The sequence below is a fragment of the Protopterus annectens genome, chromosome 1.part1 (assembly GCF_019279795.1).
Source record: "Protopterus annectens isolate FY-2018-M chromosome 1.part1, PAN1.0, whole genome shotgun sequence".
In the NCBI taxonomy this organism is placed as follows: domain Eukaryota; kingdom Metazoa; phylum Chordata; order Ceratodontiformes; family Protopteridae; genus Protopterus; species Protopterus annectens.
This window is the reverse complement of record NC_056726.1, coordinates 178,037,743-178,058,040: the sequence shown is the minus strand read 5'-3', so window position 1 is coordinate 178,058,040 and position 20,298 is coordinate 178,037,743. Positions and strand designations below refer to the sequence as shown.

At 39.9% G+C, this 20,298-nt stretch overlaps 1 protein-coding gene across 1 annotated transcript in view; it reads left to right on the top strand.

Annotated features, from left to right (window-relative positions):
• The window catches only part of LOC122804231 (heat-stable enterotoxin receptor-like), a 1,796,602-nt gene that overhangs the window by 189,350 nt on the left and 1,586,954 nt on the right, over positions 1–20,298 (top strand). Inside the window, exon 3 of the mRNA XM_044073980.1 lies at positions 15,419–15,549. Within this exon, the coding sequence (XP_043929915.1) occupies positions 15,419–15,549 (131 nt within the window). The remainder of the gene's footprint in view (positions 1–15,418; positions 15,550–20,298) is intronic.

Genomic DNA, 20,298 nt, shown 5'->3' with positions numbered 1-20,298 from the left:
TTGATTAAGTTTGAGAAGGTTGGGTAGTTCCAACCAACCAAGTTTTCTCAGATTAAGACAATGGTGGGTGCGATATGGGAACCTGTTATGAATCTAGCAATGTGGTTATAGGCCAGGAGAGCATATTAAGTTCATGTTTATTGAGGAAAGAAAAGACTGGGGAGGCATAGAGGAGGGTAGAGAGGAGATGTGTGCGGGCAATGGTTAGTTTGGCATTAGGAGTTAAAAGTTTTTATTGTACATGGATCCAAGTTTTTTGTTAACAGATTTAACGGTTTGGGTAATGTGAATGTCAAATTTGAGCTTATGATCAATAGTTACACCTAGTAATTTGGTACTGGTGACAGGGTTATGATAGTCCCATTATTGGATTTAACATGGAAGGTTGTATTATTATTACTTGGGAGTTCTTTTCCTAGGGTTGAGAAGACGTTGGGAAAAATAATAGTAGTTTAGTTTTGTTGGGTTGAGTAGGAGTTGCGGTCAGTGAACCATTTTTCTACTTGAGAGAAACAGAGTTGAGTGGTGGACTGGAGATTCAGGAGGGAGACATCAGAGCAGATCAAGGTGGAGTCATCGGCATATTGGATGCAGGTGGATTGAGGATGACTGAGTGAAGGTCATTAATGAAGATAGAAAACAGAAGTGGACCCAAAATTGAGCCCTGAGGAACACCAATGGTGTTAGGGAGCAGGCCTGATAGTCTGTTTTGCCACAGGACAGCTTGTTGCCTATCAGAGAGGTAAGCATTGAACCAGGTTAGTGCTGGGGTGTCCAGATGTAGGGTCGCAAGGGTTGACAGAAGGAGCTGATGATTGACCATGTCGAATGCTTTTGATAGGTCAAGAAAGAGGGCAGAGGATATTAGTTTGCTATTGCGATTGTTATTAATGGAGTCGACAAAGGAAAGAAGGGCAGTGGTAGTACTATGGTGGGGACGAAAGCCGTGTTGGGAGTTTGACAAGAGATGATTACAGGTGAGGTAGTTAAGAAGTTGTTTGTGAATGCATCTTTCCATAATTTTTGCTATTGGGGACAGTATAGCTATTGGTCTATAGTTTGAGATTTCCGTGGAGGAACCTCCTTTGTGAAGCGGAATAATATAAGAAATCTTCCAAATAGAGGGGATACTAGCTTCAGAAATGGTTCTGTTGATAAGGATTGATATGGGGTAAGCAATGACGTCAGGCAATTTGTAAGAATTCTGCTGGGAGGTGATCAGCTGCTAGTGTCGTTGGTTTGAGCTTTTAAGAGGATACGATGTAGGATGAGGAGACTGGCTTTAAAGTGAACGGGTAGGGGCATCATCATGGGGTTGTGAGGCAGATGGGGGCGAGGAGGTTAATTGACTGGCTAGAGTTTGGATTGTCTCGGTGAAGAAGGAGTTAAAGGTATTGGCTACTACTTCCTGTTCTTTCTCAATGAGTTTCTCGGGGGTTGGGGTAGTAGTTTTACCAGGGTGTAGGAGGTTGTTAAAACCTGCCCAGAATTTCTTTAGGTTGTTCTGGTGTTTATGCTGGAGATCAGAAGTATTGTTTTTGTCTTGGATAATGGCTGTTTTGGTAGTGTTTCTTAGTTGTAAAAATTTAGTACGTTCTTGGGGGGTTTTTGTGGCTCTCCATCTCTCCCAGGCTTGGTTACGAGTTTAATTTTGGTTTTAGTTTCTCTAGAAAGCCAAGGTGCTATCGTACTTTGGATCTAATTTGTCTGTGTGGGGCATGTGAGTCAAGTATCTTAAGGAATGTGTCGTTAAAGTGGGACACACTCTCTTGGAGGGGTAGGGTTCTTAATATGGTCCAGTTGCAGGATTTTAGGTCAGCAAGAAATTGTTGTGGGATAAAATTCTTTTGTTTCTGATTAGTCTATATACGGGGGGGATGGAAGTAGGGCATTTATGTTTAAGAATATAAGTTATAAGGTGGTCACTGAGGTCATTGGGAAGGGTGCCTGTAGTATAATTGTTTGAGTCTCTATTGGTAAGGATCCAGTCTATGGTACTTTCTTTTTGGAGAGTATTGCCAATTCTGGTAGGGGATAGGATATGTTGGGAAAAACCATGTAGGTTGATGGGTTGTGGGGTTGTATGGGTAGAACAGAGAGACCAATCAATATTAACGTCTCCAAGTACTATGGTTTCTTGAGGGTAGTTGGTGGCTAACCAGCACAGGGTTTGCTCAAGGTTGTCTGTGTTCTTCCCAGGTGGGATATAGGTAACAATGAGGTTGAGGCATTTTGAGCATTTAGGCATATTTTTAGGGCAATTAGTTCTACTTTGGAGATTGTAGGGGTTGTAATGGATTCTTAAGGATATTCAGGGTATTTCTAAACATTACAGCTATTCCTCCCCCTTTTTTCTTAGCACGATCAGCTCTGTAGATATTATACCCGGGTGGAAGGATCTCTTGATCCTTAGTGGTGGGTTTTAGCCATGTCTCAGTTAGACACATAATGTCAGGAGAGTAAGTAGCTATCATGGCATGTAGGGTGTGAATTTTATTGTTAATGCTTCTTAGGTTCAGATGTAGTATTAGAAGGGAGTCTGTAGATTTTCGGGTTAAGTTAGTGGGGTTAGAGTCAAATATTGTGGTGGGACCTGGGTTAGGATGGATATCACCAGCAATGATTATACGATTTTTCAGGTACAGTAAAAATCTTTGCAGTTTAAGTAGTAGTTTGATGTACTGTGGCGACCCCTAATGGGAGCATCCGAAAGGAGAAGAAGAAGAAGACATTGTAGCTCGACCCTTGTGGACTGTGAATACCATTACCGTGTGTCATTCCACAAGTATGTAACCTGTATAGAGGCTGCATCTGGACAGAACGTTTAGGTGAGTGGTGACTTCATATGTCAGCTTGTGTATGACACAGCCAGGGACGCTGTCCAGTACCATTGCCACTGTGGTGTGTACTTTGTTAAAGAGATGTTTTAACTAGAGTGTCTGTGAATCATCAGGTCTTACATTCTTCAGGTCTGGAAATGTGGCCCTTGTGTAATGACAGGGTGGTGAAATCCGCATTCAAACTGTCTGACAAGGAATTGGTAATGTCAGTCAGATAAGTGTACTTTGTGACCATTTACATTAACTGTGACCCGATCTGAGATTTCCCCTGTAGATTATGAACAACACTGAAGAAAGCTTTAGTGTTGTCTTTGGAATCCTTGCCATTTTGTATTTTGAAGCTTACCTTGTATGTTTATTGAGGGACTGTATTTTCCCAATGATACTAACCAGAGTGGTTATCCCTTCTTGGCATGTAACTCTTTTTTGGTACAACTTCACACCTTCTATTATATATTTAGTTTATGGCAGGGGTCCATGAGACTAATGCACTTTTACTGTATAAGTGAGAATTTCTTGTGTTTGTGATAGCACGGTCCATGCAACCCTGTAGGTGAACAGTGTGCATTAATAAAGGATTATGCAGCTGGGACAGTGTTAACCTTAGTAATGCAAACCAATGACAGATAGCAACAACAGCATCACCCACAGCACAGTGTCAACCAGTGTTATACACACACATGTGTACTCAAGTTCCAAAATGTGTGTAGTACAATGCATACTGGCCACCAATAGAAAGTATGGAGTGTTAACACTGGCCAATATAGGACATGTCACCCTGCCCATGTGTCTAATATGCACGTACATGCAGACAGTGCTCCTCCACCATATTCACAAATGTACACCTGTAAACCTGTGCTGCACACACCCCACACTTACTGTCCACTGTATAACTCATGCTGACACAACTACACACATCAGCCAAGTGGCACATGGGCAAACAAAACATAATTGGAATAAACACTGGTGGAAACAATACAACATTGCTAATTACAGTTTTAATGCACCATGCCTGCTCAGCTACGCCTTCAAGGATATCATTACACTTTACTGCTGACAACATGCTACACATTCAACCATTGCTATTCTTTATTAAAGTCACCCTGTGCATCAGCACCATGTTAGCCTGTTCCTGCATCAGTGTTACAGATTACAGGAGGTGGCACAGGTTTCATCATATGCACAAAGTGTATTGTTGGTTTGCCAGAGGCCTACACTGAGTCATACAATCAACATGTGTGTGTGAGTGTGTGTGTGAGGGCCATGAGTACTGTTATGGGCCAATGTTGATGTAATGTGTGCGGGTATGTGTTTGCCCTAGGTTTCTGGTTTATGTGTGTGTGTCTGCATGCATACAGTTCCACCATGCGGCTGCCATATATGGGTATTTGTGAGACAGCTACAGACTGTACCTGGCAGGCTTTACAGATCACCATCTCTGGCCACGGATATGGAACCTGTGCCTGGCAGGGTGCTACAGACAGTATCAGGTACTAATCCAGACTGAGTACTATCCAAAAAGGTTGACATATGTCAACTGGATCCAAGTCCCTGCTGGGACTGGCCAGAGCCACATGCATGTGGTCTTCTAGGACGGTCTATGGACAGCCCCCCAAACATTGCTGGGGCTGGTACCGGCACTACGGGAGTGGCTGTGACTTGCTGGGCATCCACGGTGACCTCCAGCTGCTGATGTTGCTGGCATACATCCAGGTCGACAACTCAACCAACCTGCACTGTTCTGGCACATGGACATGACATTGTGGAGGACATGCAATGTCTCACCCCAACATCTATCAATGACCTCAGTGTAATTACGTATGGCACCTGCTAGGTCACGGATACTGTCATTTACAGAGGTTTTATGAGCCCTCTGTGCCCTTAGCCCTTGTCTGGTGTGCTGTTCCATTCATGTCTCTGCCTCCATGATAGCCAGGAACATGCACGTGGTAGAAAGAGGTGTGGCACATCTGCCAGAGGCATGATGACCAGCAGTGCTCTGATGAGAACCCCTGGGCATCTGCCTATGTGGTACTGTTTCAGACATCTGGCTATGGCTGCTGTGTCCTGATACATGTGCCATAGATACCACACTGTCCTGGCCAGTGCCAACCATGCACTATCCCTCAGTTAAGGGCAACGGTGATGATGGATGTACAGGCAGTATGACTGTGTGCATGGATGGGGTGGAGACTTGTGTACTGTCAATTTGTGGCCCAACAACAGACCCTGACAAACCTGCCTGTGCCTCAACACACCTATCCTCATGATCACTGTCTGTCTCAGTGACATCAGGTTCTCTGCTGTACTGAGCCAGCCCCACCTTGGCACCTGTGAGAGGAAAACAGGAATCACACTTTAAGACCTGAACATAATGTCAGACCACATGCGCACATGCACACATGCACACATGCCCACATGCACGCACACAAAAATACACTCCTCCCTAAAGCAGGCACACACAACACCAGCAATCTCAGAACATACACAATAGTAGGTGATGGTGGGGCATGGTATTACAAGCAAAACAGTCATATCACACATGTCAGCATGCAGTAGGACATGCTGCTCAACAGCATGCAGTGCAAGTGTAGACAGTCCTTGTAACTAACAGTATACATGGCTTTGATGCATGTGTTTTGTTATTAGGTGATGGGCCTCTCCCTGGAACACAATGCATACATGGACACAACATTGCTGTGCAGGTATTCAGAACACTGTAATGTACTGTGCACCATAACAAACAGGTGTACATACCATGGCTGGATGTGTATCTGTGTGTCAGATAGGTATCCAATGCTGATAACAGCCTCTGTGTCTTTAGCAAATAATTGTAGACACATTTTAGCACATGCATGATGAGTATTCACACAACATCATCAGTGGTGCATGGATAATTGATGGAATACCATTCGGCCACATACCCAATGTACGGTACTTATGGTGAGTGTAGATCATATTGTGGACATGCCAGTGTCATCCATGACATGGCAAGCTAAAACACAACTGCATATTTAAACACTACACATACCCAATGTGTGTCATATGACCTAGCCACTCAATAGCATCACAAGACATATAAGTGTCAGTTGTACAAATGGTGATTGGTATGCATATTGTTTAGAGGTGCATATGTGTGCACACATGCAACATTAAGGTGTATTGCAATGAAAGCTATGTGTAATACTGTGGTTACAAAAACTGGATGGGGTACAGTACCATAGGCCATCATCATGAAGCATCATGTGGTCACTCAAGGCTACAAATGCTTCCCAAACCAGCACTACTCATGCTGTACCAGAACTGCACTACCTTGGCTACATTCACCATTTCACAGCCAGTTGTTACATGAGTTTGTAAGGAGGCCAGTAAGGAGCATTCCCTGACATGAATGTGTAGTGTGTTGCAGAGTGTTTAAATGCCCTATAATAGGCCTCTACCCCTCAGGTATATTATTTGTAATGTATGGATGTGATTTTGGATACTGGGGTGTGCCTTTACAGAGGGTTTGGGAATCCTTTATGTGTAGCATATTAAAATGCTCTGTGTATGACATAGATGTGTATGTTATGTGCATGTTGAGTATCAACTGTGCCTATCCAATGGTCACTACAGTCTAGCCACATTTGTTTGAGATGGTTTGGATATTGCATGTGTTTGAGGCAGCTAATCACATTAGTGAGATGTGCATGGTCTTACACCAAACATGCACAGCATGCATTATCTGTAGGTGTGTTACATGTGTACATGGCCTACACCTTAACTATGACATGCACTTTTCATTTACAATAATAAATGTAGAACACACTCACCAGCATCTGTCCGCTGCCTTGATGTCACCCCAGAGGGACCTACATAGAGATGAGACAGTTTGTCAGTGGATACAACTGTGGCATTGCTACTGTGCATTTGCAATCTTACAGTACAACAACAGTTTACATTCACAGGGCTACAGATTATGTTCCAAATTATCAGTATTGCACAACGACAGGCTCCATGTCTTTTAACGACACACTCCACATCTCACATATGCATGATCTACCAATACAGATAACAGTAGTCTACAGATATGCCATGTTACCTGCATGCTCCATGTGTGCTTGCTGGGTGGCTCCAACCTCCATCATGGTGTATGTCTGCTGCTGCTGTTGTTGTTGGGCAGGTGCCACCAGGCTCAGGAGCTGCTCCTCCACTCTGGTGAGGGGGGATGGATATTAACACCACCTCCTGTTGCAAGCTGTTGTCTCCGCACATCAGCAGCACGCTGACAGACATGTCTGAGAAGATAACTGCAGTGGTGGCATACCTGATCATATGTCCGGTTATGCAGGCCTACCTCATTTACCCTGTGGACAACATCTTGCCACATTGCAGTACGCTCCTGCTGGTCCTGGCTGGTTAGTTAGAACATGAGACTGTAGTGCTGAATCATACTGGTAGTAATTATATCATCTTCAGCACTACCTGGAAGACATAAATATGAAAATATGTCTAAGCAAGTCATATGGCACATTTAACATTATACAGTACAGATATCACTGAACTGCCATATATAGCAACCTATTAGCTAACCGAGAGTGAAACACTTTAACTGCCACTTATCACTGCTCACCCCCCAACTGCTAGGAAGTGCCTGGCTCACTCTCTATCAAATGAACCATGTTCTGCACAGCAACAAAATAAAATCACTATATAAGACTATAGCACTGGGCACACTGTATGCAACATGATACATCACCCAGCCACAGCAGATATACATCAAGCTGATGTGTAAAGAAATATATCATCCATCACAATGAGTGTAAGGTCCAGTAAATGTTTTACTATTATACCACACAACTTGTTAATGGCAAACCTTTGGTCAAAATATGTGCACAATTGGGAATATAGGTCGCATACTGCTGTAGTACACTATGAATGTTGCTAGATATGCAGTTATATGTTTTACCACACATATGTCAAAGGACATGTTACAGACATACCCACACACACATCAGACATAATTACAGGATGCAAAGGTATGACAACCCAGATAAGCTTTCAGTGTGTACTATACAGTACTGTGTGTCAGTACTTACACAACCTTAATCTTGAGAAATGTAATCTGTGATGAATACAGGGACCACACAAAACAGTGGATGCAAGCAATGTGGACATACACCATACTTTGCTGTACAGGCCCAGAGCTTCAAGTAGTACTACAGTACACACAGGATTTGGATTCAACATCAGTACCAATCAATAATCATAGATGTAGTGCTTTAGCCTCCAATGACACACCCTAGTTAAAACCAAAGGACTTAATAACACTGTATGCAATAGCACTTTTTCTGCCTAGCAACAGAATACACAGCTTTTGCTAGGATCAAAGCAAGGACCCATAATACCATGACATAAACAGTTTCCCACTAAGCTATCCCACAGATACATATCTTTGATGTATTCACAAACACATTGACCATCACAGTCAGTCAACAGTACAGAGAATCTATTGCAACAAGTAGATGTAGGTGTCTATGAGTATATATAACTATATATATATATATATATATATATATATATATATATATATATATAGGCACATATACATTTCACCTTTCATAGTGAGAATATCAATTATACAAAGGATGTGAGGTGTACAGTAATGTAATAGAATCACACAGTCTTGGGATAAATGCATTGAAGGTGTTCACAGCCCAGATAGCTTTAGCAGGCCTCACTGGCTTCAACATTGCAAACTGAACAAACCACACACAGTGTTTAACCACCACATGTCATATACCAGCACTGTATGCTGTCTTGTTTGTCACACATTAAAACATACATACAAATATGTGCATACTAACCTTCACCAACATATATATCTCCACCCTTCACAAACAGTTGCAATATGTCCCCTGCTCTATGCACATATACAGATGTGAATATATATGACACATATATATTTCTCCGTATGTGTGTGGCATACACACACAAGGTCCACACTGTTGTAAGTCCCTGGACCTCACAGCTGAACTGTTGGGCCTTGCTGCAACACAAACAGGTGTCACATATGAACAGACAGTAAAGTTAGGGGGGTATATATGGCTACAAATGCTAGATAAGCATACTAGACTGCTACAGTAGTTGCCAATGCTAAGCTACACTTTAATATGACTATCATGCATGTGTTGTTCTGTCACACCCATGTTTATATAATGTCAGCGCTAATCCCCCCAACAGCCATTGGCCACACTACTGAACAGAACACAGATAACATGGATCAGATCTTTGACATTTAATGCTGAGCTACACATTTCACAGGTATGTCCCACTGCCCACAGGTACACACTGTATTGTCCATAGCAGTAGTTAAGCAGAACATCTATGCATAAATAAGTACTGCTGCCACATATGAATGGTTCACATTATGTAGACTATTCTTCAATAACATCTACTACATGCCAGTAAATACATATATGTCACATACCTTTCCTTTGTATGATTTGGTAATATTTCTTTTTCTTTTTCCTTTTCTCTGTCTCTATCTTTCTGTCTCTCTCTCTCTCTCTGTCAGTCTCTGAAACAGAGTGATTGAGTTTGTTGGTAGAGATTGCAGCCTGCTTTTGTAGGTATTTGCACATGAGCATGTGATGGCCTCTGCACCAATTAGTGGTCACAATTTGCTAATTGCATGCAGCCTGCTGTGTAGTAATTGCAGTAATCACTGTCATAGCAACCCAGTACTATAAATTGCTAACTCAGGTAGGCGTGGCCCTTTTAGCTTTCCAAGATGGAGATCATCCTTGTTTGCTGTGGACATCATTGTTCAAGACAGAAGGTTGGTATAGTTCTTATATCAGAAGCCAGGGGTGTAGCCAGAGATTTACATTTTGTACTCAGACCTAATGTTGTTGCTTCCAGTACCCACTTGTCAGTGTAGAAATGTACTCACCCCTCAAAATGCTACCCCAAGATACATGGAAAGATATACTTTCTTTTCAACTTTTTCAATTAAGTGCCATACAAAGCTAGTTATTGAGATGTATTTGTTTGGCACAAAAATTGTTTGTGAACTCCTATACTGTGAATATTCATTTACTCAGTTCTAAACAGTTTGTACTTTTTTAATGTTGACATTAGCACAAGCTGATCAGAAAAACTGGACACATTTCAGTACTGTGAGTATGCTTACCTACATCCTTGGTAGACCCTGCACACACAGGTATATTCTACATTTGGGTAGGGGTGCAGAAGTACAGAGCGTGTAAGTATTATTGTGCGGATTTTATCTTGCTGGACTTACAGGGTTGCTGTGTACATGTAAGTTTATCAAGGCAAGTAGTCTGTCTGCATAACTTCCAACTGTGAACCTATACACATGGTAGCCAGAGAATAGCCTGTTATTTTTTGTCTGTGCACCACACAGGTCTTTTCAGCAATAGAGCAATGGCATTGTTACAGTTGTTTGCTACCAGTACATGGCTACATCCATTTGTATTTCAGTGTTGTATTCCTACATAAGGGTATGCTTCCGAAACTTCTTCCAAAGCTATTTGCACAGTGTGTAACAGCAGAAAGGCTGATATGCCTCTGTGTTTGTGCCTCTGCCAGACGTCTCAAACACTCAGGTACATATTTGAACAGACCCAGGGAAAAGTAAAGAAAAAGTCAGGGACACCTTTAAAATATTAGTGCCATTAAGTTGAAACATTGAGAGATTCAGAGCATACGAATTAATACACCTTTTCTGAAGTAAAAGAAGTGTCTAACTCTTAATTATTGTCATTATTCATTAAATGTAATTCACTACCTTTCTGGCCAAAGGCAGTAGTTTTAGGAGGGATTCAGAGAGACAGAGCTAAAATTTGTGTCAAAATCAGGGACATCCCTGAAAATTAGGGACAGTTGGGAGGTATGGCCTCTGCCCTAAACAGATATGCCAGTGTTTGTCCTGCTGTGATACTGTGTGGGTTTGTAAAGTGATGGTGTAACATTATTTCCTGCTAGAATGGCTGCTTCTCTTTTCACAGTCATGTAATGTAATCCCACAAAAACTGTTGGTAAAGATCCACAGAACAAGTTGTGTGGTATGGCATTCTTATTTTTCCTTTACATTCACTCATTCTGATGCATGATATATATATTTCAGCACCAACTTGTTGTATATCTACTGTGGCTTAGTGGTACTTTATGTTGTGTAGTGTGTACAAGGTCTGGGGGTTCAAGACTGACAGAGGTGTTTTATTTTGCTCCTGAGCAGAACAAGGGCCCTCACATACAGAGTGACTAAGGCACTTTTAAGCAGTTGTAAGCGGTTTTGTGTGAGTTTGCGTGATGCTTAGCAATGCTTAGCTAAGCGCAAACAAGCACAAACCCGCACAAACCCGCTAACTACTGCTTAATAGTGCTTACTCCTGCTAACCCCCGCGCTCATTTCTTTGAAAGAAAAGAAAAATAGGGAGATAGGAAAGTGGTGAAAAAGGGGCACAAAGAGGGAAAGACAGTATGAAAAGTATCTCGGGATGTGCAGGATGGGTGTAGGGAAGGTCCATAGCTGCCCATTTCTTTAACAGCAACAGCTGTGCATATGGAATGCATTTGGAGATAGTTATGAAACCTTCAACACCTGAGAGAGGGGTGAGGACAACAAAGTATGTTGTAATGTCAATTAAATTACATTTTATATGTCCAGTAGACATGTGTGCAAAATGGGCAGCTATGTATGGGGCGTAATTTTTTTTTGGGAGCAGATTGCCCTTTTTTTTTTCAGGTGAGAGTGGAATGTGGGCTAGGGGAAGTATGTATATTTGGGGAGGGAGGTTGGGGAGGTAAACAGACAAGACAAACAAGATGCATACAGGGGCGGTATATGACACGTGGTGGGTGAACACTTTTGACGGGGAGGGATGTTTGGAGATTGCAAGCCCATGAGCCCACAGATGGAAACAGTGGTACTGAGGTTCCCACCCATGGGCATCACCACTGCACCTTCACAGCCCAGAGGGTGGCTGTGCTGGGGGCTGTGTAGGAGGGGCAGGCTAACCTGGGAGTTGCGCCACTCATGCCTCAAGCTGGCATAGAGGTTCTGCAACAGAACGTTCAATCTCTCTACACACCACAGCCCGGGCCATTCGAAGGGTGATAGGTGACCCTCCTCCACCCATGCTTGCACGGGAGGGGGCGAGCACCATCCCCTGCAGCACTTCCACCCGAAGGTGGCCCAGGGCCAATGGGGGAGGAGGTCCCAGACTGGGCACCGGACCTGCTGGTGCCAGGTGCCATGGCCAGCTGAGGTAGGACAGGTGGGTCTGCTGGGACCGGCCTTCCCATATGAACTATGTTTTGGAGGGTTTAATAAAGATATGGGTTAGTAACAGTCAACAGCATTCCCAATTAGTTATAACAGCATGCAGAAGTATTCCCATTAACCCAACACACCAGATTTTCAACAGTTGAAAAGCAAGCATAACTCATGCATATTTTGAACAATAGTGGACATTACAACAGCATGCAGGTTGAATTGATGGCAATAGCCCACCAATATTGTGGTATTTTAACAGGGCACATGCATAGAAATAAATGCAAATATTTATAAACCTATAGGACATATGTCCCAACAAATGTTTTGAGATTAGACATACCGATTGATGTGTGGAATTGCATTTTTTATGCACATACAGTAGGGTGGAAAAGGATAGCTCAATTAACAACTTATATATCCTTCTAATTTTCACTACATTCCTATTAACTGCAGTTATATGTCCCTTACATATATTATTACACTACCCAGTGTCCTAATATTGTGCAATTGGATTTTGCTAGATCATTATATACATGAACTGCATCTTACATACAAACTATCCAAGATGCAGATGTTACTGCTACATATTTTGAGAGTTGCTCACACACACTACTGCTAAGATGGTACACTGACAGCTCTACTTTCATATCATTATCTAGATATGTTCAGGTGAAAGTATCAGTTATATGTTAACAGCTCCCTACATTTCTGGCAGCACACTGATATTTCCGGAGAACACAATACTAAGCTACTCATGTGCCAGATTAACCTGTACATGCTGGGCATGAACCAACAGTTGAGGGCTGTAAATTTGCATAAAAGCTACTGGCACTCCCCTTCATCCACGTTATATGGGCCTACCCAAGTGTGGGTTAACACTGCTTAATACAACAGTACTATTTGTAAAATGCAATATTACAACAACATATCAAAGAAAATGACACAGACGCACCTTGGGAATTATACATTTATTAAAGGATTATTACACCTTTATTTATTAGGTTAAAACATTTTTTGAATGCTCTCTCATTTATTTTATATAACAGTACATGCAGAATAATTACTAACCTGCCTGATGACACAGCCTTTGCAACCTATCTTCATAGGCTTGCTGATTCATAGCCTGGACTCCTGCAGCTGCAAAGTAAATGCAGTGGTATTGAGACATACCTATCCATAGAATAGACAAGCATAGCAATTCTTAACTACTTAATTCAATGGCTACTTACTCAGTACTGGGGCATTAGGCATCGCACGGGACTCCTGGATCCACTGGTCCAGTTGAACCTCCTTACGTCGCTTCAGGTCAGAATAATGGTGCCTGACCTGCTCACCAGTCTGATGAACACCAGTGGCACTGGTGAGATCATGAGCAAGACTGTTCCAGGCCTCCATTTTATATTGGCTGCCCTGGTACTGGCCCTGCAGGAGATTTTCCTCATGATTGTGGACAAGGAGCCAAACCATTACTTTGGACTCCTCAATGCCCCAGCGTTGTGCTTGAAATCGAGTGCCTTCTCCAACACCGGCCATGCTGACTGCAGAAGGGAGCTACAACCAGTTATGGCAAGTATTCCTGCCTGTGGAGCTTAAATATGCCTCATTTCCCACACTTATTTGTGATTGGCCAGTTTTGAAAAAACTCAGCTGTAGGCACACCTGCATAGCTGATGTTGGCAATTTTTAATATTCCTTTGATAGATATGTGTCTGTTGAAAGTGCATGGTTATAAAATTCCGTCATTGCTTAGTGGTTATGTACTGTGACTATAGTGCACAGTATCCTGAGTTCGAGCCCTGTCACTGCTTTTTATTTTCATACTGGCCAGACCTGAATGGTTAAGGTAGAGTAAAGGAGGTGTGGCCGTGTTTAGCCGACTTTGCTCAACTTTGCCCGACTTTGCCCAATGTTGCTCGATGTTGCCCGAAGTTGCACTGGTTAGCGTGGTGCGCAGCTAAATGCAAATACATTGTAGTTGCGCTGGTTAGCGCAGTGCACAGCTACGAGCAAAGACATTGCGCTTGTTAACGCGGTGCTCAGCCATTGTTTTTAAATATGCTAAATACTGCTAAAATGTGCTTAGTAGTGCTTTATATTGCTTAAAATAAGTTAGTCATGCCTCAGAATGCATAACCATTTCACCTTCATATATATATATATATATATATATATATATATATATATATATATATATATAATTTGTTCACTACTACATATAACAGTTGACTGCTTTTTACAAAACATATACATGATAAATGTCAGGAAATATTTTTGTGTACAAATTTCCAACAGAAAATGGAACGTGCAGTAGTGGGATTCGAAACGGGAATGCTTCCTCTTTGTGCGAAGTTTCTAACCACTACGCTATTGCTATTTTGCTTAATTTGCATATATTTTTCTTATTATCCTCTTCGGTGTCTAAGCTGCTAACTGTAGCTAAACAATGGGCAATCCCGTGCAAACACGGGCAAATACGGGCAGCTATATCAGAAATAAAACAAAAAAAAAATTTCTTTTAATTTTTAAATTTGTACGAGGTTTAGCATATGGGGGAGTGTAGTGTTAAAATGTACACATGTGAGCGGACCTGCTCATGTAACATGACATTTCTCGAGTTTCGTTATTGTGGGGGCATGGAGTTTTGGACTGCTCGGCAGTCCGACACACCCCCTACACTCATCCATGCTCCATGTAAGCTTTAGAATTGAGGCAGCATGCCCTTATTAATATGCATGGTGCGCTGCTGTCATACTCTTAGACTGGCATTTCCGTGTAAGAATAATCTAGTCTTGCACGGAAGATTAGTAAATCCTGGGGAGTATTCATTCTGCCTTAAATCTGATACAATGTATTTTAGGTCAGGCACTTTTTTAACCTACTATTATTGAGGGACGGGCATTGATTGGTTGTTTGCATACCACATGACTGTTTTGGCACCATTTTTAAACAGTATGTTTGAGTTGTTTGTAGACTCTGATGGAGTTCTTTTGTGGATTATTAAAAAGAATGAAGGTGCTAAATAGAACTTGACTGTGTCTGTGTCTTCTCTGAAGAGTTGGTACTTGTAGAATTGTTCTTTTGGTATTATATTACTTTCTAATTTATATAAATTGATTCTCATTTAAGTATAGTAATAGTATCATTTATTTATTATCTCATTATTGCAAAGTTCACATCGATCACAACTGAAACAGCTCCTGTGGATGAGCTCATGACATCAGTAAACATCTTAATGATTATATGACTACATATCTTTTCAAGTTCATATTTTTTGTTTTGTTTTCTCTCTTCCTAGGTACATAAATGCAGTGAGTGAAGCTAGTGTATCAGAATTCAAAACATATATCCCAGGAACAAATCATCACATTTTAAGAAATAAAGAAGAATTCCGAAACGTTCTAACAAATCCTGATAGGAAGAGTAATGGTATATATATTTGCATTCAATGTATATATTATATATTTGATCATTTACTTATTAAACATAAAGAAAACTATTTAACCTCTCAAGAACAATGCTATCTCTTTTTTAATGTAGACCAATAAGAAGTGTAATCTACAAGATATTAATAGAGGACAATGACAGTTAAGTAATACTGCTAAGCAGATAAATGAATCTGCAGAGAAATATATATTTTACAATTTATGTCTTCACAGCCTTCAAACAAATACAGTCACTTCAGTACAGTAACACTTAATAAAAGGAATATATGAATTTGCATTCAGGGAGGATTTTGCATTAGCCCTTTCATTTACTAGAGTGGCAAGTGCATCTACTTTTCATCATTTCATCATGTCTTACTCCATAGTTTATTTCTTTCTTTCTTTACTGTTAACTTTGAGGAAGGCATATTCCAGAGAAAATCTATAGATTCTTTACTTGAGATCTAGACAGCCTCAGTTTATTCTGTAATGAGAACTACAGTTTCATGAAGACAGCATATTATTGACAATTCCATTAATATCTGTGGAAGTTTTTTTTTTAATGGGTGATACCCATTAAAAGGCACTCACTGCTGTCTCCATGGTGTAGACATATGAAGCTGTAATTGCTCCCCAGTTGCCCCAAGACTGATCAGTATACTATACAATATAGGATTTGACTGTGATAGGACAGAAATGATGAGGTACTTCCCTGCTCACCGCTGTCAAGGCACTGGACATGGGGAAATCTTTGGGTGAACCACACATCACTGTTCCCATTGTAGATGGGGACAATGACAGGGTATCATCAGCTTGAGAAAGTTCAGTAAAGGAGGTGCATCAACATGGAGGTGAGGTAACTTTATCATTGTGTCTGCTTTATTGTACCCTTCAACTAGCGTACTCAACATGCAGTGGAACGGTAGTGTATAATAAATATTAGCAGATATAATTGTGAGCATCACCAGAAATTGTGTGGTCTTTTTCTCCTCTCTACCTCGCAGACACAATGATCCAGCAGACTGTACTGCCAGGTAGGGGAAGGGTGATCTAGGTTTAGAGTGTAAAAGAGTTGGTTGGGGCACACATATTTGGAAGGTATGGTGGGAGAGCAGCAGTAGAAGTGACATGGCCAGTAAATCCTGAATTGTCATCCTACGGTATTGCAAAAAAAAAAAAAAACTACACATTCTCTAGCCTTTAATAGAGTAGTGACCAGCCAAGTTTTTCAAGAATAACATGAACTGATGCATGCTGCAAACTTGACAATGGAATGTGTTAAATTTTATGAATATAAATCTGAAATTAATTATGTTGTAAATATGCTGAAAGAAAAGGCTTGCTTAAATGCAGAAACAAAGTTTAAGTAATATGTGATCAGCAGTCATACTAAATGACCATGGCTTGGAAAAGGAATCTGCTGAATGGACATTCTTCCCTTACAGACTCAAAACAGGATGTATGCAAGAGCAAAAATACAAAATCTGCTTTTAAAGAATGGACATTTTTCCCTTACAGACTCAAAACAGGATGTATGCAAGAACAAAAATGCAAAATCTGCTTTTAAAGAACAATGACATGTTATTCTGCATGGAAAAACAGGATAACAGATGTTTTTTATACAAAGATCCAAATAAAATACAGGATGTTCACACTGTCAGAAAAGCTGATCTCTGACAATGTGTTTTCTCAAAAATATGTTTTTCTTCATAAAAAACAGGATATGCTTATCAGCATTGACATAAGAACATATGTTTCTATGCACAGATTCAAATAGAATACAGGACAATGTGTTTCCTCAAAAATATGTTTTTCTACATGGACATCAGGACACTGTTACAGGATATTCACACTGTCAGAAAAGCTGGTCTCTTACAAGACATTGTTAAACAAGGAAGTTTAGTATTGTTTCTACAGGATAAGCAATTCTCCAAAATATGTTTATGCATGACTAAAAAGTGTATATAAAGAGCTGTATAAATCCAGCTATGGTAGAGGTTTGGTAGGGACACAAGTCCCAAGGTAAATGTTATATCTCTCACATCATCTGTACTATATGAGAAGTAAAGTTGGAACAGTACTTTTAAGCTGCAACGTTTGTCCAGTTTTATTTATTATAAAAGTTATTGGTTACTGCTCTTAAAGACAAGTGCTGCAAAGTAGATTCTCTCATCAGTGTATATTCTGCAAGTTTCTGTATGCAACAGACTGTGAATGCAATTATAACCAGACTTTGATTCCAGCCAGCAAGACTGAGTGTCTTAAGAACACTGCAGATCCATCACACCAAGCAGTAAGCAGAGAGAGCTCCATATAAGTTTTTCAATGGCGAGGCAGCTGAGTGACTAGCTCCATATAATTTTTTCAATGGCAAGCTAGCCTGCATTTGAACCTACAATCTGCATTCAACCACAGGAGGAGTGATGGTAAGCCCTGCAGAGGGTCACTTCAGTCAAATTGCAGTAACTAACATTTGTACGTATGTGTAAATCCTAAACAGAAGTATTCCAGTTTATGCAGCTTGCAGTAGTAAAGTTTTTTAGACATCTACAATCCGGAGTGAGACTAGTTCAAGAAATTCGCAGTGCCATAAATTCTTCAAGAAAAGGGGGATATCCACTAGCCCATCAGTCCACTGCCTGTTGTGCTTTCCCAGCTTCTCAAGTGACTTTGAAAAATTTCCAGCCATCTGCAATAGCAGCCTGATCACCTGTTTTCTTGCTAACTGGTAAGACTTTTTTTTTCTGTGTCACATATTTAGTGTGGATGATGTTAAACAGAGTTGTATATTCTTAAGACAGTTTGTATATTCATATATAGTTTCTGTATTCCTAGACAGGTTGTATATTACTAGATAGTATGGATATTATTTATAATTCATGCAGGAGTAAACCAAACTTTAGTAAATTGCTATGTTGGTATACACAGCACATTAGTAAATGTAAAACCTTATTAGGGCTGGTTGATAGTAAGGCATTATGCAAATGTATTACAATGTTTGGCTGGTATCTCAAAGAAAACCATGTGAAATATGACAAATGTTTATTGTGTGCTTCAACAAAAACTGCATTTTGTGTATTATGTCATAAAATAATATTGCATCATATTGCGAAAAAAATAGACTGTAAAGACAGATCTGAAGAATTAACTAAGGGTAAAGTGTTTCCATTACATTCTGATGTTGAACAGTTATGTCCTGTCACCACATGTGAGTCAGATCATTTACTGATAGAACCCCTAGTACATTTTGTTACAAAGGAATGTAGTAAACTTCTAAAAGACAGACACAATGAGTTCAGGAAGCTTAGACAAGTTATACATACATCTTTTCAAAAGTGCATAGGAGTTTCAAATTCAGCAGAACAGCTTACTAAAGAATGTCAGAAAGACCATGCAAAATTACTGGAAATTCAACAGCAGTTGCAGGATAAAGGAAATAAATTAGCTGAACTGACAAAGACTGGGAACTTCCTGCATACACAGTTAATCTGTGCAAAAGAAATATATTTTATAATATGTTTATGTTTTGAAAATGGTTAAACATACATGGTAGGATGGTAGAATCTGATGTCTGGACAAATCATTCTTAAATGTTTTACTTTCATTCAGTTAAAGCAAGACATCTATCAGTACTACAGTAAAGTAAAGCATATGAATGCCATTCATTAGCATAGTCAAAAGGTAAACAAAACTGTTCTAGTGTATAAAATTAAATAAAAATAGATGAGTAAAAATTTTAAAAAATAGATGAGTAAAAATTTAAAGTCACAAGACATGACATGCTTGTATAAAGATATACATATACAAGACAGACATGCATGTGTGTTCTTTTCATCTAGAGTACATCTGTTACAATACACAGGCAGACAACAGCAAATATAAATAATATAAATATAAATGTGTTGGTTAAACTAATATCTATTTTGTTTTTTACAATTTGTTTATAATTATATAGTAACACCAAACAGTTAAAGTTCTGAATTTTAAAAAGAAAATCACAGATGGTATTATTCAAACAGTTTTGTAAAATTAATGGCAGGACAGTTAAATAGTTAAATAGATAAATAAAAAAAAATACTGAAATCCATGTAAGGTAATTGTAAAATTATGTCTATTTATGTTGTATAAATGCATAGTTATGCAAATCAAAATCACATTAAAGGAAAAATGCCAAAAGAATTAACTATAGTTTACAGAGTATGAAATGTGAGCTAAGACCTTCCTAGACTGAATGAATAGTTACAGGAAATGCTGGAAAGATAAGATAAACAACAAGACTGATTGCCAGGCAAGTAGCTTGAGTTTTTCTAAAGCATCATTGTTATTAAAACATAATTGTTAAAATGTTTACAAGCAGCACTATTTAGTAATTGTCATAAAATGCCACAATTGTGCATAGATGTCACTGATAATCTGTTTGCAAGTAAATGTTAAAAGAAAAAAACCTCAGTTGCATCAAGTACAGCCAGCAAATGGGCTATAGTATATATACAGTTCAAATCAATTGTGCAGGAGAATGTAAATGCCTACTAGTGGTAGTAAACAGCAAAAGCTTTATAAAAAATTATCAAATCAGACAAAAGTTCATAATTTAATAAAATAAATGTATAACCATAGTGTTAGGCTGACATACATTCTATTCTTACATCATAGGGCAGGAAAACAGTGCTGAAGTACTACAGGGGGAGGGGCACTTTCTCAGTTTTACACTGACTGTATAAGCAGCACTGCACAAGGGTCTGAAATAAAGCTA